Raw genomic sequence first — 24,581 nt, forward strand, 5'->3', positions numbered from 1 at the left:
AGCCGGGCGTGGGGGCTGAAGTCCTTCCTCACTTTCTCCCCGTGGGCTCGCTGTCCAGCCCTCGGTGACAGGCAGGTCCAGCCTGTGCGGGCCGCCTGAACAGATCACCCCAGGCTGGGCCACGGAGGCCACAGACATTGATGTCTCATTTCTGGGGCTACAGGTCCAGGATGTCAGCGGCGGGGCTGGTTTCCTCAGAGACCTCTGACCTTGGATTGTGACAGCTGTGTCCTCACGTGGCCTTTCTCCCATGCACGGGTGCTGCCGGTGTCTGTTCCTCTCCGGATGAGGACACCAGTCCTGTCGGATCAGGGCCCACCCTGGTGCCCGAGTTTTAACTGAGTCGCCTTTAAAGGCCCCGTGTCCGGTCCCGTCATATGCCCAGTTCCCGGGGTTAGGGCTTCGGCATATGAGTTTTGGGGAGGTCACAGTTCAGCCCACAGCACTGCCTCTGGAAGCTCGCAGGGGGAAAGGGACTGTTCATTCTGTCCAGCTGCAAACACTCTCCTCTGTGTCCTCGAGAGGGGACTCGACTCCGGAGAGCTGTGTGGAGAACCCTTTCCCACTTGGTGGTGATGCTGGTCTCACCTCTATTCGAGTCCACTCTGCCGCCACCTCCCCCTGGAGGCCTCCCCAGATTAGCAGGCTGGTGAAGCAGCCCACCTTGTGCTCCCCACCCCTCTGCTGCAGCAGTTTGTGACCACCTGCCCCTTGAGGGCAGGCAGGGACCTGCCCACGTCATCTCTGTCCCCCCAGCACCCTGCATAGGACCTGGCTCAGAAATGTTCCCGGGTGGGTCTGAGGCCGCACAGCTGGCCGCCATGTCCTTTCCCGGTGAAGGACCAAAGCCGTCTCTGTTGTTTGTCCCCAGACAAATAGGAGAGAACTTGATCGTTCCTGGCGGAGTGAAGACCATCGAGGCCAACGGGCGGATGGTCATTCCCGGGGGCATCGATGTCAACACGTACCTGCAGAAGCCCGCCCAGGGGATGACCGCCGCCGACGACTTCTTCCAAGGGACCCGGGCGGCGCTGGCGGGCGGCACCACCATGATCAGTGAGTTGCGCCCGGGGCCTTGGGGACAGAGAGCATGACTTGTCTGTGTCGCCGGCATCAGCAGCAGCACACAAGTGCTCTGCATGCTCAGGGCAGTTTGCTCAGGGTACAGCTGACTTGTGATTGTCACCACAGCCCGGCCATCACGTGCTGCTGGTGGCTCACACGATGGTTTTAGAGGCAATACAGGCACTGGACGTCTTAAAGTGTTTTAATGCACATTGATGCATTAAATTATGCACACTTAAAGAGTATTTTAATGCAAATAACTAGCACCTCGGGGCTGTTACTGCGTGGACGGAGACTGAAGTCAGAATTGAGACTTTTAAGAACTGTGAATTGATTTAAGGAAAGTGTTAAGTGAAGATATGGATGATAGGGAGATAAAGCAGAAGATTCCTGAACACAGTGTGCCGATGGCTAAAGTTTTGGAACGAGTGACATGGGTATTATTAGGACGTGTGGGAGTAGAGGCCCAGGGAGGTGAAGTAACCTTCTTAGGTTACACAGTGGGGAAGCAGTGGTATTAGTCAGTATTGCTGCCGTAGTGCTGCATAACAAATAGTCCCCCCCAACAGATGCAGTGTGGAGCAGTAGGAGCGAGTTCAGACTCTGCAGCGGACAAGACTGTGGGCATTTCGCCCCAGCCTGGTTACTGGGTGACCTTGGACAAGTTCCTAACCCTCTTTGAGCCTCAGTTTCTTCATCTAAAAAATGAGGATATTCATATTCGTGTTACAGGATGGTTGTGAGGATTTCATGAGCTAATTTATGTAAAGCCTCTGGGGCAGAATATGATACTTAATAAGCATTTGATAAATAGTTGTGATGCTGCTGCAGATGACAAAACAACGGTGGTGGTGACAATGGTGGTAGTGAAGACTAAAGATGGTGATGGCAGCGTCCCTGCTGATGATTGTGATTTGGTGGTGACAGTGATGGTGGGGGTGATGATGATGGTGACTGTGGTGATGATGATGGTGGTGGTGATGGTTGTGGTAAGGATGTTGGTGATAATGGTCGTGGTGATGGTGATGATGGTGGTGATGGTGGTGGTGATGACAGTCATGGTGATGGTGGTGGTGGTGACTGGTGATGATGATGATGATGAGAATGGTGATGTGACACATCTTGGGATGTGACACATGTTTCCGTCCCAGTTGACCATGTGGTCCCGGAACCGGGGTCCAGCCTGCTGACCTCCTTCGAGAAGTGGCACGAAGCGGCGGACACCAAGTCCTGCTGCGACTACTCCCTGCACGTGGACATCACCAGCTGGCACGACGGCGTTCGGGAGGAGCTGGAGGTGCTGGTGCAGGACAAAGGTCAGTGGGAGCCCTGGGTGGGGGCGCAGTTCCGGAACCCCGTTTCTTCGGTGGGTCTGCCTGTGTGGAGTTAGGACCCCTTCATCTGCGTCTGCTGCGAGCCCAGCTGCGGCCGTGCACTGCGACCCAGACGGTGGAAAAGCAGGTCCTCGGGGGTCCCCTGTTCACAGAAGAAAGCCCGAGCTCATGACCTTGGCACACAGGGGTCTAGCCCACACTTGTCTTTCTCTACCATCAACTCCCGGGTGCTTGTTGTCCTGGGTGCCACCCCGAAACCCTGCCAACCGCTGGGCGTCCGCTCACGCTCTTCCCCGCCCAGAACGCCCTTTCTGCTGCTGTGATACCCAGCTCAGCTGTCCCCTTCCCCGGTCTCCCAAGCAGGACTGCCTCCTCTCTGGGACATCCATCGCAGGTCACCTGGGCTTCTTTCGAGGCACCCTTCCCACTGTCCTTGGGTGACAGGACTCGCTCGGGGTGTCTGTCTGGCTCTCCCATTAACCCCTGAGCTCTGCCAGGGCGGGGGCTGTGTCCGCACAGCTCCGTCTGCCCCTCCAGCTTGCCTCCGCTGGAGCTCGCACCGGGCGTCTCTGCCCCGTGTGGACGCTTCACTGGGGCGGAGCCTGGCCGGCGGGATCCGTGTGTGCTGTGGCTGCTAGAGACAAGTACACATGGACGACAGAAGTCCCATGGAGAAAAGGGGACGGCGTGGCCACTCTCTCCCCTCAGATGCAGCTGACTGATGTCTCTGTCTTTCCCTCTCTCTCTCTCCCCCTCCCACCTCTGTCTTCCTTCTCCTCCCCCTCTTCCTAACATCAGTGAGCGTATCCTCAGGTGAGGATTGAAAAACTAGATATGCTGTGTTTTCTCATTATAAAAGTACCATTACCACAACACACACAAAAAAGTCAGAAAGTCAAGAGAAGGAAACACATTTCTCCCTCTGGTCCTCTTCCCATTGCCACTTACACCGTTAATGTTGCGGGTTATTGCCTTCCGCCGCCTGCCCGTTTGGACGAGTTTCTCCTTATATAGTTACACGGCAGCAGCTCCGTGGAGCCCTGCTCTTTTTTCTGCGCGTGTTGCGGGTAATCATGACTCTTCATTAATAACTTTTTAGTGGCTTCGGGCGGTTAATTTGCTCAGCTCTTTTGTTTAATGGGGCACTGGGGATTTCCGTTTGCTGTACTCAAGTTGTGTTATGGCGAACCTGTTCGCATATAAACGTCAGTTTGCATTTCTGGTTATTTCCCTCGATTTCCAGAAGTGACATTATGATTGTTTCAGGACCACGGCCCCGAGTGCCAAATGGCCTTCCTGAAAGGTGCGCCCACCCGAACGCCCGCACGGCCGCGTCTCTGGCTCCCTGCGTGTTCGCGCCAGTGGGAGTCCGGGCTGATTGGATGGGGGAGAGTCAGCCCGCTGTCGTACGTGCGTTCTTTCATTGCTCATCCCGTGAAGCACTCTGTGTGCGTTGTGTTCTTGGCCCTCCGCGGTGGCTGGGGCTTCGGGTGCCCCAGTGCTCCGCAGCAGGGAGGCCCCGCCCCTCCGGCACAGGCCCCGCCCCTCCGGCGCAGTCCCCGCCCCTCCCGCGCAGTCCCCGCCCCTCCGGCGCAGGCCCCGCGGACCACGCTGGTACTCAGCGCTGCGTGGTTGCGCGAGGAGAGTCACAGTGCTGTGCGGGGCTCCTCCGTGTCTGCAGCGTCCCTGTCCGTGGTTCCAGTTACTGGCGGCCAGCTAGGGTCCGAGAATATGAAGTGGAAAATCGCAGAAATAAACAATTCTTCCGCGTTCAGCGGTGCACTCTCCGGAGTGGTGCGGCGCAGTCCCGCCTGCCCTGCCCCGCCCCAGACTTGAACCCTCGCTTCCCGCACTTTACGGCCCCCTCGGTCACTTGGCGACCGTATTGGCTGTCGCAGTATCGCAGGGCTGTGGTCCAGTCACCCTAGTTTTACTTGACAGTGGCCCCCAGGTGTCAGAGGAGTGATGCTGGCCTTGTGGACACCATCGTGGCCATCAGGTGCTTCCTCTACTGAAAGAGCAGATGTTCTTGCCTTAATAAGAAACGAAATGGTAGGCTGAGATGGCTAAGATCTCTGGTGAACGAGTCTTCTATCCGTGAGGCTGTGCAGAAGGAAAAAGAAACTTGTGCTGGTTCTCCTGCCATACCTCAGGCTGCAGAGTCACAGCCTCCATGCGCAAGTGCCTGGCTAGGGTGGACAAGGTGTCCTGTCCGCGGGCGGAAGACACAGAGAGCCCGCACCCCCCCTGACGTTCATTACTGTGTATGGTCGCAGTTGTCCTGTTTTGTGATTAGTTACTGTTAGCCTCTTACTGCGCCTAACTGATGAGTTAAACTTTACCATAGGTGTATATATACATAGGAAAACTCACAGTATATACAGGGTTTGGTACTGTCTACAGTTCTGGGCATCCATGGGGGGGAGCCTTGGGGGTCCCTCACAGATAAAGGGGGGACGACTGGGTCTTGCTGTCTTCACCCAATGTTAAGTCCGGAGCACTGTTCCTTGGCACCAGGGCCTTCAGCACATCTGTTTGAACTCAGCCCAGCTGTGGGGTCGGGGGGCACCAGGGCTGCCCCCGTCACGGGAGAGCCGCAGCCCCGCGGGAGGGGGCTCTGGGGGGCTGCACTCGGCACGTTGCGCTGGGAGAGGGCAGAGAGCTGTTTTCCTCCCTTGACTGAAGTCTTGTGAGGAAGAGACTGGGTGAGGTTTGGGGTGCACTTGTGGGTTTTACGTGTCTAACTTGCATCGTAAAGCACTTTGATCGACTGAAGTTTCAGAATTCGTGCGTATTTACTGAAACAGTATGGGAGCATGCAAAGTAAAGCTGATGATACGGTGTTTTTCTTTCCTACTTGTAATGCACACACTGAATCTTTGAGTATGTACCTATATGTCCTATGTTCATATACGTACACGCACTCACGCATGCAGTTTTTACATAAATGGGGTTATAATGTGCACGCCACTCTGCATTATGCTTTTTTCACCCAATAAAATGTCACTGACTACCAGACCTCTCCACCGAGCAGCTGTGTGACCCGGGGTCAGTCTCACTCCACTTCTCTGCCTCAGTTTCCCCATCTGGAAACCAGTTCTTCCTGCAGCACTGCAGGCCTGTGGTGAGGATTCTGCATTACTGGTTATTGGTTTATTAGCATCCCATGTCACTGTTCGTGGCAGTCCTGGGTTGATCTGTCGCCAGTCAGTGACTTTTTACAAACCGTGCTGGCAGGGCCCCAGGGAGGCAGGAAGTGGCCGTGCGCCCGTTTCCTGTGGCCCCCAGAACAAAACCCACCACCTCGGGGTTTAAATCAACACACGTGACCGCCTGGCGGCCAGACGCGGGTCTCAGGGGCCAGGATCTAGGGGGTGGGCGGGGGGCGATCTTCTGGGGGCCCGGGGAAGGACCCTTGCCTTTCCGAGCTCTGCGGCCGCACACACCCGTGGCCCGGGCCCCACGGCCTCCATCGTCCCATCTCCCTCTCGGACCCTGGTGACTGCGTCGGTCTCACCCCAAAACTCCAGGTGGCCTCTCATCTCGGGCCCTTGATCTAATCCTGTTCGCAGAGTCCCTCTGCCTGGGAGGGACATATCCAAAGGCTCTGGGCACCCGGGAGCAGGCATCTTTAGGGGACCTGCCCCCACGGAGGACTCTCAGGATTGGCCACGGGGTGCTCTGACTCCTGGATGCCCTTCCCGTCTGCCCTGAGGACAGTGCCCTGAGGGGCCGGGCACGTCACACTCTAGGCAGCCAGGCAGGGGGCGTGGTCCTCTGGGAAGGGCGTGAACTCAGAGTGGTTTGGTGACAGCTGAGGGTCCTGCGCCTGCGACTCAACCGGAGGCTGGGGGCCGGGGGTGAGGCCGTCATTCCTGAAGGGGGCCCCGGGGCTCAGCACAGCGCCCCCTGCAGGCTGTCTCCGTTGTTCGCTGTGGGAGAAGGAGCACCCCCGTTGGGGCGCCATGCTGGCCGGGGCAGGTATTTCTGTGAGCAAAGGCTGGTCGTGGACATGGGGCACTCCCCACCCTGCATCAGGTGGGGGCTGTCAGAGGTGGTGAGTGGGGGGCGGCGGTGAAGGGGGGGCTTCCAGGAGCGTAGGCCAGGCCCAGTGGCTACACTGGCCTGTACCAGGTGGTCATGACATCACTGGCTCTGTCTCTCACCTTTTCATCTGATAAACCGGGCAGAGTTACCATTCTCCTGCTCTCTCTCGGGCTCTCGGCCTCTCACGAGTGCACGATGAAAGGACTGTCACACCCCTGCAGAAAGCAGCAGCTCTCAGCCCTCTGGCCACCCAGGACCGCGTCCTGCCCTCGCGCTTCCTGGCTGTGCGGCACCTGCAGTGGCCCCGCTGGCCCCTGAGGCTCTTTCGGAGGCTCCCCCGCACCCGTCGCGTCAGGGCCCTGGCCCCGGGCACGGGACCCGCCGTGCAGGCTCCCTGTCGGTTCTCCAGAGAAAGAAGGAAACGACCCAAACGCCTGGCTCGGGGTGGCAGGGCACACGGGAGGTCGCCCCTGCACACCGTGGGGTGGTACTCGGCCCTGAAGAGAGGGGAGTTCTGTCCCACGCCACACCCAGGATGAGCCTGCAGGGCCCGCTCAGGGAAGTGGCCCGGCGTGAGGGGACAGACACCGCATGGGGGCACTCCGGGTGCCTAGGGGAGTCAGATTTGCACAGAGAGCAGAGTGGCGGGTGCCCGGGGCTGGGGGCTGCTGTTTCAGGGGGACAGAGATCCGGCTTTGCCAGCGGGAAGAGCTCTGGAGATGATGTGGGGGTGGATGCTCGTCAGTGTGGATGCAGGTAATGCCGCTGACCTGGACAGGTAATGGCTTGCGGACAGAAAGACGGGGTTCTGGGGAAAGTGACCCGACAGGGTGATGGGATCGTAAACCCCTAACCGGGCAGGTCACAGTGGCCATCGCACCCCAGATGTGTGGCTTCTTCAGTCGCAGGCTCATCGGTGCCCTAGGCTGGCCCTGCCCGTTGTTCTGTGCCTCTCGGTAAGCCCCTCGCATGCCGGTGGTGCCGCCCTCGGCAGGGCCCGTCCTGTGGGCCGCTCCCGCCGATGATGCCACGTAGGCGTCGGCGCCAGAGACGCCCACGCCCATGGGGAATTTCCCTAAGAGCTCACCTGAGCCGCGGGGACGGCAGATTGGAGGAGGGTTTGTGGTCTTGCTCCCGGGCCTGTGTCGTCGGTCTGGCTAAGTAAACTCACAGAAACTCTGTGGAGGTTGGTCTGGGCGTTTCTCACGGCGACAGGTGAAGGTGGCACCGGTCACGTTCTGTGTGTTCCACCATCACTGTCGGTGAGAAAGAGCAGGTGGTTACTGGCTTCCGGCTCCGTAGGCGGGTGCTGGGTTTGGGCTCTGCCGAGCTGCCCTGCGCTCACAGCCTGGCTCCCTCATGCCCAGGCCTCCGCAGGGACGGCTGGGGCAGGGGGGACGCCTCTGTCTGTCCCTGGTCTCCAGCCGGCTGCTGCGTCTTTCCCCGGCGGTTCCAGGAGGGTAAGAGCGGCCTGAGGGACCGCTGTGGCCGAGGCCGGTGACCTGTGCACGGCCACCTCTGTGTCACTGTTGGCCAGAGCGGGTCTGACGCCAGCCCACGTCCAAGGACCAGCCAAACAGACCTCACCTCTTCACGGGAGTCGCTGCAGAACTTCCGTGAAACTTTGAAAAGTTAGCAGCCTCTTGCGTGTCTTCCTATCTCCCATCTCTGCCTGCAGTGATCTTGTTTGCTTGTTTGTTTGTTGCTCGTTCCCAGCAGAAGGGAGACAGGATCCTTCCTACCCTGTATGTCGGGTTTGTGGAGTGGCGCTCACACACAGTGAGTGCTCAGAAAGTATTTGCTAGTCCTGGCTGGCGTAGCTCAGTGGATTGAGCGCGGGCTGCAAACCAAAGTGTCGCAGGTTCAATTCCCAGTCAGGGCACATGCCTGGGTTGCAGGCCATGGCCCCCAGCAACCGCACATTCATGTTTTTCTCTCTCTTTCTTTCTCCTTCCCTTCCCTCTCTAAAATAAATAAATAAATAAATAAATAAAATCTTTAAAAAAATAATAATTTTGACTCTAATCACCAAAGAGGCTGACTCACAGCCTGCTCAGCTGTGTCAGCCAGGTGCTCGTCTCACCTTCACCGTCTACCTCCTGCGTCTCCGAAAGGCCGCGAGGACGGCTCCCTGCCCCCCTGCCCCCCTGCCCCCCTGCCCCCGGCTGCGCCCGCGCAGGCCCCACCATTGCCCGAGGCGGCCATCAAACCTGGGGTGTGGTACACAGAGGCTTTCATTTGAGTTACTTTCATCACAAATACGACCACATCTCTTCCTTATTTTTACTAGTTAGCCGTTTTTCCTTCATAAATTGTCTAAAAATACTGTTTGCTTTTAGAGTTTTTTTTGCTTCTTTGCTTTTCTTTGAACCTTTTTAACATACAATAGAACAGATACAGAAAACCACACATCAAGCCCTGGCTGGTGTAGCTCAGTGGATTGAGTGCGGGCTGCGAACCAAAGCATCGCAGGTTCGATTCCCAGTCAGGGCACATGCCTGGGTTGCAGGCCATGGCCCCCAGCAACCACACATTGATGTTTCTCTCTCTCTCTTTCTCCCTCCCTTCCCTCTCTAAAATACATAAATAAAATTTAAAAAAATTTTTTAAAGAAAACCACACATCAAAGATGTCACTTTATGCGTTATTGCGAGATTACCCCAGTCAGTCATTAATAAAAACTAGGACCGGGTCGGCCGCCCTGACAGACAGACCCTCCACAGTCCCCGCCACAGCCCTCTCCCTCCTCCCCCCAGCAGGAACCACCGTCTGGTGTTCTTAAAAGAAGAGGTGTTTTCAAACCTCTGTTAAAATTGTTGCAGATACGTTTACTGTATTGGTTTTTGCTTGTTATTCTAACTTTTTAAGAATGAACTTATACCTCTGGCTGGTGTGGTTCAGTGGATTGAGTGCTGGCCTGTGAACCAAGGGGTCGCTGGTTTGATTCCCAGTCAGGGCACACGCCTGGGTTGCAGGGCCTGGTCCCCAGTAGGGGGCGCAGGAGAGGCAACCACACATCAATGTTTCTCTCCCTCTCTTCCTCCCTCCCTTCCCCTCTCTCTAAAAATAAATAAAATCTTAAAAAAAAACAGAATGAATTTATAGAAGATTTTCGTTTGTAACAAGTCAAATCTGTCATGGTTTTTTCACAGAAGGTTTTCATCTGAGATAGTTTTTACCTTATCTCTTTCCTACACTCCTGAGTACTAGTTTTAGGGTGTTTTAATTAAGTCTGCCGTGTTTTCTAACTCATTCTTTCTGCTTTTGTTTGTATTATTTACTTCTAATTTCCAGTGAATTTTCATTTCTTTTAAAATTTTTTATCATGGAAGCTTACTCTTTCCCTCTCTCCTTTAAAAATAATGAGCACACCTTGGCCGGTACGGCTCAGTCAGTTGGAGTGTCATCTCGTAAACTGGACGTTGCAGGTTCTGTACCCAGTCAGGGCACACTTCGAGGTCGCAGGTTCGGTCCTCGGTTGGGGTTTGTGCGAGAAGCAACTGATGGACGTTTCCCTCTCTCCGTTCCCCTCTAAAATCGACAAGTATGTCCTCAGATGAGGAAAAAATAATCATGATGAAGCATTTCAGGCTGTGAATTCACCTCTCTTTCTGGTTTTGCTTGTTTGCCCTGGATCTTTTATAATATGTTGCACTTTCGTTTTTGTATTAAAAAAGGGTTTATCTCTACAAGGAATATGATACCAATTAACCGTCCTGTTATTTTTGTTTAAGCCTACTTGATTAGGAAAATCGATACATGCATGTTAATCTCTGCATATTATTTTTTCTTTAAATTTTTTCCAGAACTTTTGGCAAAGAAAATTTTTGTTGCAGAGACTTTTTATGCAAGAAAAGATTTTTGGCTTGTGTTCGCTATTGCTTCAAATAAAATAACTCTGATCTGGTTCATCTTTTTGCCTTAAATTCTTCATTTTTTTTTATCAGACTGTTTTCTGATTTCATCATCCAATGTTAATTGCACGGTACACATTATGGGCGTGCAGATGGATGATCCAGGAAACATGGTCCTTGCGAAGGACCACGCGAAGGTGAATTAGGGTCAGGTTCCCCCTCCCCCACCCCCAGCACACACATGGCTCCTGGCCTGGCTCCGTGCCTCTGCCTCCCCCTCCCCCTCCCATCTGCCACCTGGTCTCCTCGCTGCCCTGCCACCCACCCTCCACTCTGCTTCCGGAGGAATGTTTTGGAGACAGAAGGTCTGTTCACGCCACTGCCTTTAAAAGCGCTATCCCCTGGCTGGCGTAGCTCAGTGGATTGATCGTGGGCTGCGAACCAAAGCAGCGCAGGTTTGATTCCCAGTCAGGGCACATGCCTGGGTTGCAGGCTATGGCCCCCAGCAACTGCACATTGATGTTTCTCTCTCTCTCTCTCTCTCCCTCCCTTCCCTCCCTAAAACATAAATAAATAAATAAAATCTTTAAAAAAAAAACCATCGACGGCGTGAGGCTGCCTTGTGCATGTCCCGAGTGCCCGAGAGTTGCACCCTTCAAGAGGGTTGTGACTTTGAGTTGCGTTGTTTGTGTTTTGCCGTAGCAGAGCTCCCAGGGAATCTAAACACACACACACACACACGTGCTGTCTTTGTTTCAGCCACAGGACGCTTTCTGGTTCCTGCACGTCCGAGGCCCTCTCCTCAGTAGCCCCACACACCCCCTCGTCCCTCCCATTTCTCCTCCCTTCTCCCTGACTCTTCCCTCCCCTCCTTTAGACTCAGCTTGGAGGGGCTCCTCGGACCCTCGCCCGCACCCCCAGGCTGGGCGTGCGCCCCCCTGTGGGCTCCGCTGCACCCCTCTTCCCTGGCTGTTCCGCTCTGCGCCGTGGCCGTCGATGTACAGGGAAGACATGCTTCGTTTTCCCTAAATGCTCTTTCTCTTTGTGTCTCGAACAGGTGTCAACTCCTTCCAGGTGTACATGGCCTACAAGGATCTCTACCAAATGTCCGACAGCCAGGTAGGCGCTGCCGCGTGCCTGCTCTCCTCACCGGGCAGGAACGGCCGGGGCGGAGCTCGGGGGTCGGGTCCTGCTCGTGCCACACTGAACTGCCATGTGGCCCTGTGTGTCGGCGACCCTCCCGGGCCTGCGCCCCTTTCTGGCTGCCCGGCATGGGGTGGGGCGGGGACCCGGCTCACCCTCCCCATCGCCTAGAGAGGCCGTCAAAAACGCAGACCCCCGGACCCCGTCACAGATGCTCAGGGGCAGAGCCCAGGAGTTTGTGTTTCCTGGAAACTCCACTGTCAATTCTGGGGCCCAAGCCAGGGTGGGGACCATCCTATGAGCACTGACTCGGGGGGACGGCCCTGGCCGCCCCCTGGGCCGACCACAAGCTGCCTCCTTTCTCGGTCCTCTCGTGTGTGCGCGGAGTGTGCCTCGCCAGCCTGGCCGCTGTCAGACCGTCCTCACCGGGAGGAAGTGAGCTGGGGAAGGTGACGCTCTGTGTAGGACACGTGAGGGCTTGCTAGTCAGTGGGCACCCGGCCTCCCTCCAGTGGGACTGCTGGCTTTGCTCTGCCCTCAGTGCCCTCACTGCTCTCCGGTCCTCAAGAATCCGGGCCGTGTGCGGTGGGGGCTGGCGCGGATGCTGCAGCCTGGTGGCTCAGCTGCGAGCCCGGGCCTGGCTGTGCGGCCGGGGGCAGCTTTCCTGACCCCTCTGTGCTCTCGGCTCAGGGGCTGCGGGAGGGTGAAGTGATTTACTACCAGTGCCCCGCCCGCAGTGGTGCCTCTGGGTGTGAATACGCTGTTAGTCATTGTCACCGTAGAGTGTGACGTGCACGGGAGAAGCACGTGGCCTGCCTTCCAGCCCCAGCGCCCGGAGTCAGAGGGGTCTCACTCTGAGGTGCCCCTCCGTGGGCCGAGCGCCGGCACGGCTTCACGCACGGGGAGCGCAGCACCTGGCGTTCGACATCGTTGCGCTTTCCACCCGCATCGTCCGAACATCTGCTCCCGTGCAGCCCCGGCTACAGGGGGCACCCCCTGCTCCAGCAGGTTTTGGGTGCGGGTCCTCGAAAGCGCTCCACGCCTCCCAGCACCCCCACCCCCGCACCTGCTGCCTGCACCTGGACGGTGGGGAGCGCGGTCACCTGGCACCCGTGGAGAACACAGTCAGGCTCTGAGAGCCCTGCAGGGGGAGGGCGTGGCGGCTTTGGGCCTCCCACGTGGGAAGGCTGGATGCAGCTCTTTCGAGGGTGCGAGGAGGACCTGGGCGGTGGGCGGGGCCTGTGTTGGCTGAATCCGGGGCCACCGGGCAGGTTGTGTGTCACCCGAGTGTTGGAGCGACTGGAGAGCGCGCCCCTCCCCCACCCACCGTGCTCTGTCAAGGGACGAGGTTCAAGTTTTGTAAGGGGCACAGCTCCCGAGGTCTGCGGTGCTGGCCGCACGGGCCTGGCAGGGTCAGCTGCACAACGGCAGGGAAATGGAAAACGACGTCCCGGTCCCAGCGTCACCCGGCGGGCGGGGCTGCGATGGCGCGGCTGCAAACAGAGCCAGAGGCGGGGACAGGCGCCAGAGGGAGGGTGCGGTCCAGCTGGCTGAGACAGCGATCAGTCCTGCCCCACCCCGGCCTCCTCAGGGTCAAGGGCAGATCCCTCCCAAGGTCACTCGTTGCTGATTGATACGTGCCATTCATTCACCGGAGCCACCGGCTGTGCTGCTTCTGCGGTGGCCGGGAGTGATGGCGGTGTGAGCGGAGCGCGGTCTTCGCCGGTGGTCCCGCCCCTCACCTCAGCCCCGCCCCTCACCTCAGCCCCGCCCCTCACCTCAGCCCCGCCCCTCACCTCAGCCCCGCCCCGTCTCTCCCTCCCTAGCTGTACGAGGCCTTCACCTTCCTGAAGGGGCTGGGAGCCGTGATCCTGGTGCACGCGGAAAACGGAGACTTGATAGCTCAGGTGAGTGCCGTGCGCCACGCCCCCTCCCTTGCACCTCCATCTGCTTCTCGGTGTCGTGTGACAGAGGGGGCGCAGGCGTGGAGCAGTGAGGTGACTGGGCCGCGTACCAGAGGGTGCACCCCACCTGCAGCGAGGCCCCTGGCAGGCCCCGGGGGCGATAGCGCTACCTGCCCTGCGCCCCTCCAGGGTCTGGTCTGTGGCCTGAGCCGCACGGACGGGGAGGTGCACAGGGGACGCAGAAACCAGGAGGCGGCTCCCTGGGAGCCTCTTAGGGGTTGCCCACCGCACACAGCTCCGGTCTGTGGGCTTTGGACGTCCTGAACGCGGAGCCGTGCGGCGTCCTCTGTCTGGCTGCGGTTGCTGGGTACCGGGTCTGTGAGATTCGCCTCTCCCATTCCACGAACCCATGGCTTCACTTTCCTGTCCCGGGACAGAGTTCCACTGCCGGAGGGGGTCAGACCGGATTCCACGGGGGGTCTGGGGGGTTTCCACTGGGGGATGCTGTGGTGCCCCAAGCTCCCATCCGTGGCCCTGCTGGTTCGGTTACCCACACACGCACACCTGTCCATGTGTCCCCAGGAGTGGGATGGCTGGGCGGTGGCAGTGTCACTCAGCACCAGCAGCTACTGCTCAACGGTTTCCCAGTGAAACCGGGGGACTCCCTGGAGCCCCCGTGCTGAGCTTTACACCCGGGGCTCCTCCACCCCCTCACCGCGAACCTCAGAGTCCGCCCCCCGGGCTCCAGGCGTCTGCTGCCTCGCGGACGTGTGCTCTGCGGCCCCCAGGCGTGGCCTCTGCTGCGTCCTGTGCACTCTCTCTAAGCTTTTGTGCGCCTTCCCTGCCCCGTCAGTGGGGTTTCCGGGGGAGCGAGGTCCCGCGGGTGCTCGGCCTGCGGTCTTTTTCCAGAACCACTGCTCCCGTCTTGAGGGGTCTGTGTGTCCTTCCCCTCCCCCTCCGTCTGTCCCTCCCCCCCGCCCCACAGAAAGAGTCACTGGCGTTTCAACAACACCCCGCAGGGCTCTGTCCCGCTCATGACACCTTTATTTACGCGTGCACCCCTCCGGCAGCGGGAACTGCCCCACCGTGAGCTCTGGAAGTCGCTTCCAGGCCGCCTCCGTCGTAAGCTCAAGCGTGATAACCACGGAGGCGGTGGGAATTGGGGTTTTTCCCTATGGGGGACCGGGCCCCGGGCTCCCGGGAAGAGCGATGGCCCCAGAAATGGCAGGGGTTCAAATGAGCGCCCACTCTGCTGATGTCTTCGCAAAGGCAAAAAGGAAAATGCTTTGGAGAAATGGAAGTGTTCCTGGCGGGAGAAAACCCCGGAGCAAATGGGCTTGACCCTGGGCCGCTCCCTCTGGGAGCCACATCAAGGTCACACGACACGAACTCGAGGCAGAGGCCTCCCGAGGGAAGGGGAGGCGGTTCCGGGAAGGGGGCCCGGTGGAGAGACCCCGAGAGCCGGCTGCCGGGAGAGAGGCTCCCTGACCAAACGCCAGGGAGTGTTGCGCTGCCGGCTTACACACGCGGCCTCACTGACTCACGGCGGGAACGCGGGGACGCGGGCACGCTGGTCCCCAGCGTGAGGGGAAGAGGACTGGGGCTTGCCCAGTGGCCCCGAGTCACAGACACGGGCCTGGAGCGGGACCCCCAGTTTGGAGAGCTTCGATCTGGGTGTCACCTGTCTCCCCGAGGGAGAGCCCTGTGGCAGAGGCTCCGGAGGCTGGGAGGGTGGGGGTGGCCTTTGAGCTCACCCGTCACCCCCACCTCTTCTGGCTGGTTCCGGGGGATTGCGCGGAGCGCAGGTGTGATGCAGGTGTCCGGGGCGGCCCAGGGGAAGGTGGGCAGGTGCAGTGGGGGCGCAGGGGGCCCCGGATCTCCGCCCCAAGTCAGAGCCTGCTGACCCCTGCCACTCTGGGCGCCCCTGTCGGTCCTCCTGAGGGAGGGGCGGTCAGAGGAGCGGCCCCTCCCAGCTCCAATGTTCTGTGGTCACTGAATCCCTTGTCCTTGTGTTGCAGGAACAAAAGCGGATCCTGGAGATGGGCATCACGGGGCCCGAGGGCCATGCTCTGAGCAGACCCGAGGAGGTAAAGGGGTCCTGTGTGGGTGTGACTCCGACACCGCTGAGCTCTCCTGATGCAGTTCCGGCCGGGACAGCCCAGCCAGAGCCCCCGCTCCCCCCGCCCCACTCCGTGCCCCTCCGTGAGCGTGACAGCGCACAGGGTCCCCCAGGGGTCTGCCTCTGACTCCGGCGCCCGGCCGGCTGCAGGCCAGTCCAAGGCGCCAGGGAGGGGCCCTGCCCCCAGAGCCCGGGCAGCCCAGGAATGTCACACCAGGCCCCAGGGACAGTCGAGTGTCCACGCTGGATAAGGACCGAGGACTTGGCCTGTTCGATGCGGAGGCAGAGCCACATGTCCCAGGCCTCCTGCCTGTGGGGGAGCTGACCCTGCGGGCTGTCCGCTGTGCTCCCGGGACTGGGAAAGGGTGCACGCCCCGGGGGCTGCAGAGTGTGTGAGCGTGTGCGTGCGTGTGCGTGAGCCTGGGTGTGTGCACACGGGTGTGTGAGCGTGTGTGTGCACATGCAAACGGCACATGCCCTGCCCTGTGTGTGAGAGCATGTGTGTGCACGTTGCACGCCTGCGTGGGGGTGTGTGTGCACAGTCGTGCCTGCAGGTGTGCAGGGCGGGCAGAGGAAGGCAGGCAGGGTATCCAGGAAGCCCTTGAGCTGAGGATGCTCTGTGTCCTCATCACATCCTGTCCATCCTCCCAGACCCCTGCTCTGGGCCGTGCCAGACGCCTGGGGACACAGCTGGAGTAGACAGACCCCTCCCCCAGGGCTCCACACGGGGGCGCCACTGCCCACGAGCTGCTGCTCCTGGTCCCCAGTGAGCGAGGTCAGGGCCGGCCTGCAGCGGTGCTCACAGACTCAGGCCACATGGACGCCACTGCCGGAGCTGCGTGCCGGCAGCAGGACCACGCCTGGGGCAGCACAGGCTGGGGACTAAAAAGAGAACTGTGCAGAACGTAGCTGGACCTGTTGTTCAGGAAGCGCCTGCCTGGAGGGGCAGAGACCCAGCCCAGCGGCCGGCCGGTTCGGCTGGGGGAGTAGAGGGAGGGAAGCCGGGCACGGCGGCCCAGGGGGCTCGCTCGCATCAGGAATTTATATATGTGACCGACCACCTTGGGGGGCCTGTGGACGCTGCCTAGCTTACCTCCTTCTGACAGAACGTGCAGACTTCTTCCCAGCGGGGTGAGAACGTGATCCTGCCTGCCGGCTGGCCTCTAACCAAACCCACTCTGGCTTAACGTTTTCTTTCTTTCTTTGAACCTACACTCTTTTCCCTTCCTCTGGGCCAGTAGGGTTTCCTCTGACCACGTGGAAGGAAAGCGGGAGCCCTCCGACCCCAGGAGAGCCCTGGGGACTCGGGGTGGGGGACGGCGGCCCTCGCCCCCGCCCTCCGGTGACCCGGGGTCTGCTGTGTCCTCCCCAGCTGGAGGCCGAGGCCGTGTTCCGGGCCATCACCATCGCCGGCCGCGTCAACTGCCCTGTGTACATCACCAAGGTCATGAGCAAGAGCGCGGCGGACATCATCGCCCTGGCCAGGAAGAAAGGTGGGCCGCCTGGTGCCCGGCCTCCCGAGGACGGCAGGGAGGGGGTGTCTGGCAGGTTCAAGTTCGCCAACAGAGCCCCCCCCCACCCCCAGGGCAGAGACTCTCTGCCCGTTGCTGAGCCCGAGCCCCGCGGACCTCCCGCAAGTTTGGGCAGGAGGGATGGGGCCGGTGGTTTTAGATGTGAGTCCCGAGGCCCGTGTGCGGTGTGGGACCTCGGGCAGGCGTGTCCGAGCCGCGGGGTGGCGGGGTGGTTACTGCGGTGCTGCCGCCTGCGGTGCTGCCGCCTGCGCCGCCTCGCGCCGGGATCCTTCCGCGGAGGCAGGTCTGGCCCCTCCCCGGAAGGCGGGGCGGGACCTGGGGGCGGGGGATGCCGGGGCTGCAGAGCCCAGTGTTGGACGCACGGCCCAGCCCCCAGGCCCGGCAGGGGCCGCTCCGAGGCAGGTCGCAGTCTCAAAGGGGTCCCCGTGCACTGAGCCGCAGGTGCCCGCAGCCGTGACTCAGGGGTCACTCGCCGGGTCTGGACTCGCTTCCCCTGCGTCACATGCTCAGTCCCCAGCCTCCGTGAGCTGGGATCACCTCCCCGGTGTGATACCTGAACCCGACCCCTCGCTTGACAGTCCTGCTGCTTCTGGCAGATCCCTGACTGCACAGCAGGACACGACTGGGTGCCTCGTGGCCAGTGCAAACGCTCGCTGTGCGCGTCACCGGGGGCCGGGGGCCGGGGGGCGGGCTCTCAGGGGCGAGGCCTGGGATGAGGGCGACGGACGATGCATCCCCTTCGGCCGACTTATTTTCTCCGGCTGAGACCTCCTCCTTTTTCACATGGGCACCTCCCACGAGAGACCCTTCGCTCTTAACCCCGCGCGTCTGTGTTTGCCCCCCAAGGCCCCCTGGTTTTCGGCGAGCCCATCGCCGCCAGCCTGGGGACCGACGGCACCCACTACTGGAGCAAGAACTGGGCCAAGGCGGCGGCGTTCGTGACCTCCCCTCCCCTGAGCCCGGACCCCACCACGCCCGACCACTTGACCTCCCTGCTGGCCTGGTGAGAGCGGGCGGGCGGGGGCTTCTGGGGCGGAGGGAGGAGGGCTGAAGGGCTGAAGGGCGGAGACCAGGCCGCCTCAGGTGGGGAGGGCGGGGCCTTGGGCTGGAGGCCGGGAGGGCCCAGCACGCAGCTCCGGTTGTTCACGACAGGCCTCCCGGGGCGAGGGGCTGGGTGGCTCAGCGACCCTTCCTTTGCGTGCCACCGCCTCCTGCTCCCGCAGCGACTGTGGAAGCTCCTCTTGTTTGCCCCCCGCCGCCGCACCGTGGATACTGGGGAGCAGCCAGGGTCAGGAGCACCGAGGGCTGTGCCGCTGTGGGCAGGTCTCGTCGCCTGTGATGCCCCTCTGCCGGGCTTGGTGTGTCGGCCGGGCTGGCAGAGACGGTGTGAGCAAGAGCCTGGGATTTCGGGCTCACTGAGCGGCCCCTGTGCCGTGCTGCACGCACACAGTAGGAGCACAGTCGCGGTCACCCCTCCTGTGCGCACACAGCCAGGCGAGCGGAGAGCCCTCGGGGCCGAGGGAGAAGGCCAGGCGCAGAGGCGCACGCCCAGCGCCGGGAGCCTCGCAGAGGCTTCTGGGAGCCGGCCGCAGCCGGCCAGAGCCCAGGGACGCGTGGGAGTTCGCGTGGTGGGCGGGGAGGGGATGGGGCTTCTGGTCCGGAGCCGCTCAGGGGTCAAGGGTGTGTGTCTGCCGCGGCGATCTGGGTCCCCCCAAAGATGTGAAACCCTGGGCTTGCTCAGCCAACAGCTTCCTCTTCGCTGGCAGCCTGATGCCGGGGGGCGGGGGGCAGCTCCAAGGCCAAGGCCAAGTGCACAGGCCCCGACCACAAGGCTGCGCCCCACAGCCGGGGGTTGGCAGGACGCCCACCAAGGGCTCTGGACTGTGGCCACTTCTCGCCCCCGTGGCTGTGGCCATCCGGGCTCGGGCTGCCGCGTTCTCTCTGTCCCGACAGGCCTGTCTGCTCCCACACGGCCCGCCCCCACGTCCCCGTCTGCTCCCAGCAGGCGCCCGGATATTCTAACACCTAAGTCAGACCAGGCCCCCGCCCTGCCCGGGGACCCCCAGGGTCTCCCCATGCCCAGGGCTCCCTCCGGTGACCAGCCAGCCCCCACGGCCAAAGGGCCTTTCGATCTCACTCCCTAGGGTCCGAGACGTGGCCTGAGCCCTCTCCCCAGAACCTCTCTGGGGTGTTAGGCTCCAGCCCGTGTTGAGCGCCTGGAGTTGGGGTTTGCCCTTGAACCTGAAGTCAGCTTCAAACTCTCCCCTGTTTTCCTTCTTGCCAGCGGGGACCTGCAGGTCACGGGTAGCGGCCACTGTCCCTACAGCACCTCCCAGAAGGCGGTGGGCAAGGACAACTTCACTCTGATCCCCGAGGGCGTCAACGGGATCGAGGAGCGGATGACTGTCGTCTGGGACAAGGCGGTGGTAAGGCGGCACCCCATCTCCCCCACCCGCCAAGAACACTCTAGAAGCCTGGGCCCAGTGACACTGACGAGATGCCATAATGGCTGTTATGAAAATGTCCGCGTGCCCGTGAGCGGCTGAGGCGGTCTCTGCCCCGATGAGGCGGCTGGGGAGAGGAGGCGAGGGCAGACTCCTCGCCAGGTTCTGGCGTGTGCCGGCGGGCCCTTCTCTCGCCCTGGTGCGGGGCGGTCTTCTCATCCGAGCCTCCCGCCCTCAGGCTACTGGCAAAATGGACGAGAACCAGTTTGTCGCCGTCACCAGCACCAACGCAGCCAAGATCTTTAACCTGTACCCCAGGAAAGGGCGGATCGCCGTGGGCTCGGACGCGGACGTGGTCATCTGGGACCCCGACAAGGTGAAGACCATAACAGCCAAGAGCCACAAGTCGGTGAGTCCCGGTGTGAACCCCGGGCAGCCCCGGTCCGGGCAAGGGAGCCTGGCTTTGCAGCCGTCTGGACACGTCTGGTTAGACAGGGCTTGTGAAGTGTGCAGCCGGGCTGCTGCAGTCCGACGTCTGGGGGGACGCGGCCACTCAGGGTCCCCGCCCGTGGGAGAGGCGGGGCTGCGGCGGGATTGGCTCGGCGGCTCTTACGGGCACGTGCCGCGTCTGCTCCCCACCCCGCCCGGGTCTCGGGCGCTGGCGGAAACTCTCAGACTCACAGAGCAGCAGCACCCGCTCCGGTGCGTGTCCTCGGTCGAGCTATGGACCTGGAGACGCTCGGGTCTGGTTGAGAAACCTCCTGCCCTGTCCCATGCCCCCTGCTCAGAGTCAGCAAGGGAAAGGGCTGCCCCCCGGAGCGGGTCGTGTTGGTGCACAGCCTGGGGGCCGATGCCCTCGTCCCAGGCCCCGAGCCTGTGGGCAGTGTCTCTGTGCTTTCTGTCTCATGGGCCCTGGACCCCTTCCCTCATCCAGCGGACCTGAGGATGTGGAGGGACTGCAGACATCCATCCCCAGAACCCAGCCAACAGAGGGGTGCAGCAATGCAAAACCGTGGCGCAGGAGAAATGTACACGTGGTTTACATTCGCCTAAAAACAGACCCAGTCGCACTTGTAATGAACCAGGTGCAAACCACGATGGTCAGATGCATTCCCTCACCTGGGCCGGGGACTGAGCGCCAGGGGTTCCCAGGAGGCAGGCCAGCCCAGGGTGTTGCTGGGAATTGAAACCGGTGCTGCCTTTTTGGAGGGCAGACCCATCAAAGGCCGAACCCATTTCCTCTTGGGCCCCAGACTCCACCTCCGGCAGGAGGGGCATGCCTGCCGGGCGGGCTCACGGGGCGTGTCCGCAGAGGCGGGGAGGCCACCCCATGGCTTGTCCCAGGGGCCGGATCGGAAACCGATAGCACCTCCCCGCGGGGGGATGCGGTCCAGCAGGCCAGTGGACGTTAGAAGCCCCTGTAAGCCGCACCTGTGTGCTGGTGTGGACGCTGCTGAGCGGGGGCAGAGCTGCAGGGAGCGCCTGCCACGCCCAAGACTGGGGTTCCCGCTCGGAAACTCGGGGTGGGGGGGTGTGCAGAAAAATCCGCCCGAGGCAGCGGTCTCTGTCGGAGGAGGAAGAGGGGCTGACTTTTTCAAAAGCGTGCTGTTTCAGTCTTTTGAGTTTGTTTGCTGGGTACCTGACCCCCTTTTTAAATAATCAAAAGTAGTCGGCTAGTGCTAGCCATACTCGCTTTAGGAGTGATGGAAAGAATGTGTAGTTTAAGGGAGTGTCTTTCAAAGTGGAAGGGAGGGAGGGAGGAAGGGAGGGAGGGAGGGAGGGAGGAAGGAAGGAAATATAAAAATGGCCCTCCCCATTGCTGGGGGGGGCAGTTTCACAGACAGGAAAGCTTGCAGGACCCCCCCCATTACCCATGCACTGTTGGTTGGCCTGGGGCCTTCTGGGTGTAATGATTTGCCAATAGGCAGCGAATGCCTTAAAAAAGGCTCATGTCCCTTGGTCCAGGAATTTAATTTTAGGAAACTGTCCCGTCCTAAAGAAAACACGTTGTTTAAAAAGACACAGAAATGCCCGTTCTACTCAGCGCGGCCGCGGCTCCTGACTCCTGGGGCCCCATTCCCACTCCTGCTGCGTCAGACAGCATTGGTTTGGGTATAGACACCGCCACCGCCCCCCACATGCCCAGCAGGGAGGAGGGGTTGGTCATGCAGAGGAGGGGCGGGTGGTGGGGTGTCACACAGCCCCAGAGGAGCGCCCCCCCCCGAGGATCTGAGCGGTGCAGTTGCCGCCTGGGGCCCCCTGGTGGCCGCGAGGGCTCAGCGCGCTCTCGCCGCAGGCTGTGGAGTACAACATCTTCGAGGGCATGGAGTGCCACGGCTCCCCGCTGGTGGTCGTCAGCCAGGGCAAGATCGTCTTCGAGGACGGCAGCCTCAGCGTCAGCAAGGGCCTGGGCCGCTTCATCCCGCGGAAGCCCTTCCCGGAGCACCTCTACCAGCGCGTCAGGATCCGGAACAAGGTGCGTGCCCCGGGCCCTGGTGCGCGCCGCACGGTGTCCCCTGCCTGCCGCTCCGGCCGGAGTCAGAGCCGGACCTCGGGGGCCCCGGGGCCAGGCACACCGTACAGGGGCGTGCACACCTGGGGGCGGGCGGGTGCTGGGTGTGGCTGGCCAGGGTGCACTGCTCCGCACCCGCTCCATGAGGTGTCCCGACCCTTTGGCTTCAGATCAGAGCCCCGGAGCTCAGCGCCGTGAAGGGCGGACCAGCCGGTGGCTGGGAAAGTGCAGAGCCCACAGCGTGGCCGTTCCAGTGAGAATACACGGCCCCCGGCGAACTGGAGGGGTGGCCGGCACCCTCCTTCCCTTCCATTCTGCACCTTTCTTTCCCTCCTTTCCTTGAAGAGTCTTAGCACTGACCTTGGGAGGTCAGAGGCCATGGAGCAGGCCCTGGCCCATCTGTAGTCCAGCTTGGAGGGGGAGCTGCCCACACCTCAGATAAACCCCCACTGTGGTCCCCTGTCTTCCCTAATTGGGTCCCTGCTGTCGCCCTGACAACCTGCTTCCCACACTAAAGGGCTGATGTTTGCCAGAAAGGCCAACCTGTGTGCATGTGTGTGTGCCTGCATGTACACGTGTGTATGTGCATGTACATACGATGGTGTACACATGTGCATTTCTTTATGTGTAGAATCATGTGGATTGTGTGTGCATCTGTGCACGTGTGCACACGTGTGTCTGTGGAGTGTGTGGGCTCTGCAGGTGTGCACCCGTGTGCACGTGGAGTGTGTGTGCACACCCATCCCCGAGGCGACCCCAGGGCCCTGAGCCAGCACCACGTGTGCGCTCACCCCTCAGCTGCCCTCCCCTCCCTCCGTCCAGGTCTCCGGACTGCAAGGGGTGCCCAGGGGCATGTACGACGGCCCCGTGTACGAGGTGCCAGCTACACCCAAATATGCAACTCCCGCTCCTTCTGCCAAATCCTCGCCTTCCAAACACCAGCCTCCGCCCATCAGGAACCTGCACCAGTCCAACTTCAGCTTGTCAGGTGAGGGGTGCCGCCACCCAGGCTGCCGGGGACCCACACTCCTGTGGAAAGGGACGCAGGGCCTCCGGTGGGCAGCGAGGAGGGGACCGCGGGGCCCCCGCCTCCTCTCCTCTGGGTGGGGCAGTGCGGGCTGGGGGAGGCCAGGACGCTGAGGGGGCGGGCCCATGGGCAGCACGGAGATACCGGGCCCTGGCTTACGAAGAGTCTGCCTGGAAACTGGCTCATCCTGAGTCCCACTTGGGGACAGTTTTGCACTTTTACCCATGGAGTGTGGCGTGGTGACGGGGCAGCCACCGCCTTCGGCCTGTCCCCTGCCGTTTATCACGCACTCTGGGGACTCGTGGCTTGTCTTCACAGCAGCCCTGTGTGTGGATGGTGGTTATTCTTACTGCTTCAAAAAGGAAATGATGACCTTGAGAGCTTCCGTGTCAAAGGGCCGGGCTTGATGCTCAGGGAGTGTGTGGGCAAAACCTGAAGTTGGCTGGTCCCTCAGAGTTAGCTCAGATGTGCCCCAGGACACGTGTCTGCAATTTCTCAGGATCGCCACACGGGGGCAGGCACGCACACAGTGAGAACCTGGAAGTGGCGTCACCCTGCAAAATATTGGAGGTGACAGTGTGTGCAGGGCTCTGGGAACGAGGTGATCAGTCTATACCAGGGTCAGCAGACTTTTTCTTAATGGCCCAGATAGTAAGTGTTTCAGGCTCAGTGCACGAAGCTATTACAAGCTATGAAATGGGCATTAAAAAGCAGCCATTTAACAATGTAAGGCCTATTCTTAAACTGTGGGCTCCATGCAAACAGGGGGTGGGCCGGGCTTTGTCAGGTGGCCCTCGTGTGCGGACCGCTGGGTTGGCAGGCATGCAGGGCCTCGAAATGGAAAAGGGGGGCACTTGGCGGAAGAGAGTGGAGGGGCGGAGGGAAGATGAAACGTGGATGGAGGTTGGGGGCGTGGCCGACCTTCCCTCCATCTGGGGGGGCAACCCAGCTCAGCGATCGTGCCATAGGGACACAAACTGGGGGGGGGGCTCCCTGTGGTCCAGTCCTCCTCGCTTTCCACGAGCCTTTTGGGCACGAGCTCCTTAGGCACCATGTGCTCCCAGGGCTCGCAGGGAGCTAGTGTGTTTGCACGGACAGGCCCAGAACTCACCCCGGGGCTCTCCTCTGACGCTCAGTCAGCAGGAGGGAGGCGGGAGGCAGTGCCGGGGAAGCCGGGCGGGTGCGCCGGCCGCTGTTCTGTCCTCGGGTCACACCGTCCGCACTCCCGACCGAGCCCAGCAGTGAGGCGAACTGTCGGCTGGAGGGGCCATGACCTCCTTGGCTCTCTGAGGCCGCCGGCAGTGCCCGGGGCCAGCCTCACGGCACGGTGGCAGGTGACTTCACTAGCTGCCAGCCGCGCCGACGTCTCCGGCCACCAGGAACGACCTGACAGCCCTCCTTTCACTGATCTGCGTGAGGCGACACCGCAGAGGTGCCGCGTGGTCTGTGGCACGGGGGTCCTTTTGTCCCAGCCAGCGGGTATTTTCAGAGAACCTGACGCGGAGCCAGGGAGGTGCACATGATCGGGAGGGGAAGAGCTGGTGAGCAGAGGCCGATTTCGGGGCCTTTGGGGGACTCCTGAGCCACCAGGAAGAGACGCT

General features: G+C 61.0%; 1 protein-coding gene across 2 annotated transcripts in view; it reads left to right on the forward strand.

Annotated features, from left to right (window-relative positions):
- The window catches only part of CRMP1 (collapsin response mediator protein 1), a 46,824-nt gene that overhangs the window by 20,306 nt on the left and 1,937 nt on the right, over nucleotides 1-24,581 (forward strand). For both annotated transcript variants that reach the window (XM_045834031.1, XM_045834032.1), the window contains exons 3-13: nucleotides 872-1,056; nucleotides 2,217-2,381; nucleotides 11,358-11,419; nucleotides 13,269-13,349; nucleotides 15,365-15,433; nucleotides 16,838-16,958; nucleotides 17,844-18,000; nucleotides 19,282-19,423; nucleotides 19,680-19,850; nucleotides 21,738-21,917; nucleotides 22,776-22,941. In XM_045834031.1, coding sequence (XP_045689987.1) covers nucleotides 872-1,056; nucleotides 2,217-2,381; nucleotides 11,358-11,419; nucleotides 13,269-13,349; nucleotides 15,365-15,433; nucleotides 16,838-16,958; nucleotides 17,844-18,000; nucleotides 19,282-19,423; nucleotides 19,680-19,850; nucleotides 21,738-21,917; nucleotides 22,776-22,941 — 1,499 coding nt within the window. The remainder of the gene's footprint in view (nucleotides 1-871; nucleotides 1,057-2,216; nucleotides 2,382-11,357; nucleotides 11,420-13,268; nucleotides 13,350-15,364; nucleotides 15,434-16,837; nucleotides 16,959-17,843; nucleotides 18,001-19,281; nucleotides 19,424-19,679; nucleotides 19,851-21,737; nucleotides 21,918-22,775; nucleotides 22,942-24,581) is intronic.

The sequence above is a fragment of the Phyllostomus hastatus genome, unplaced genomic scaffold (genome assembly GCF_019186645.2).
Source record: "Phyllostomus hastatus isolate PE091 unplaced genomic scaffold, TTU_PhHast_1.1 phas_contig_196, whole genome shotgun sequence".
Taxonomy (NCBI): domain Eukaryota; kingdom Metazoa; phylum Chordata; class Mammalia; order Chiroptera; family Phyllostomidae; genus Phyllostomus; species Phyllostomus hastatus.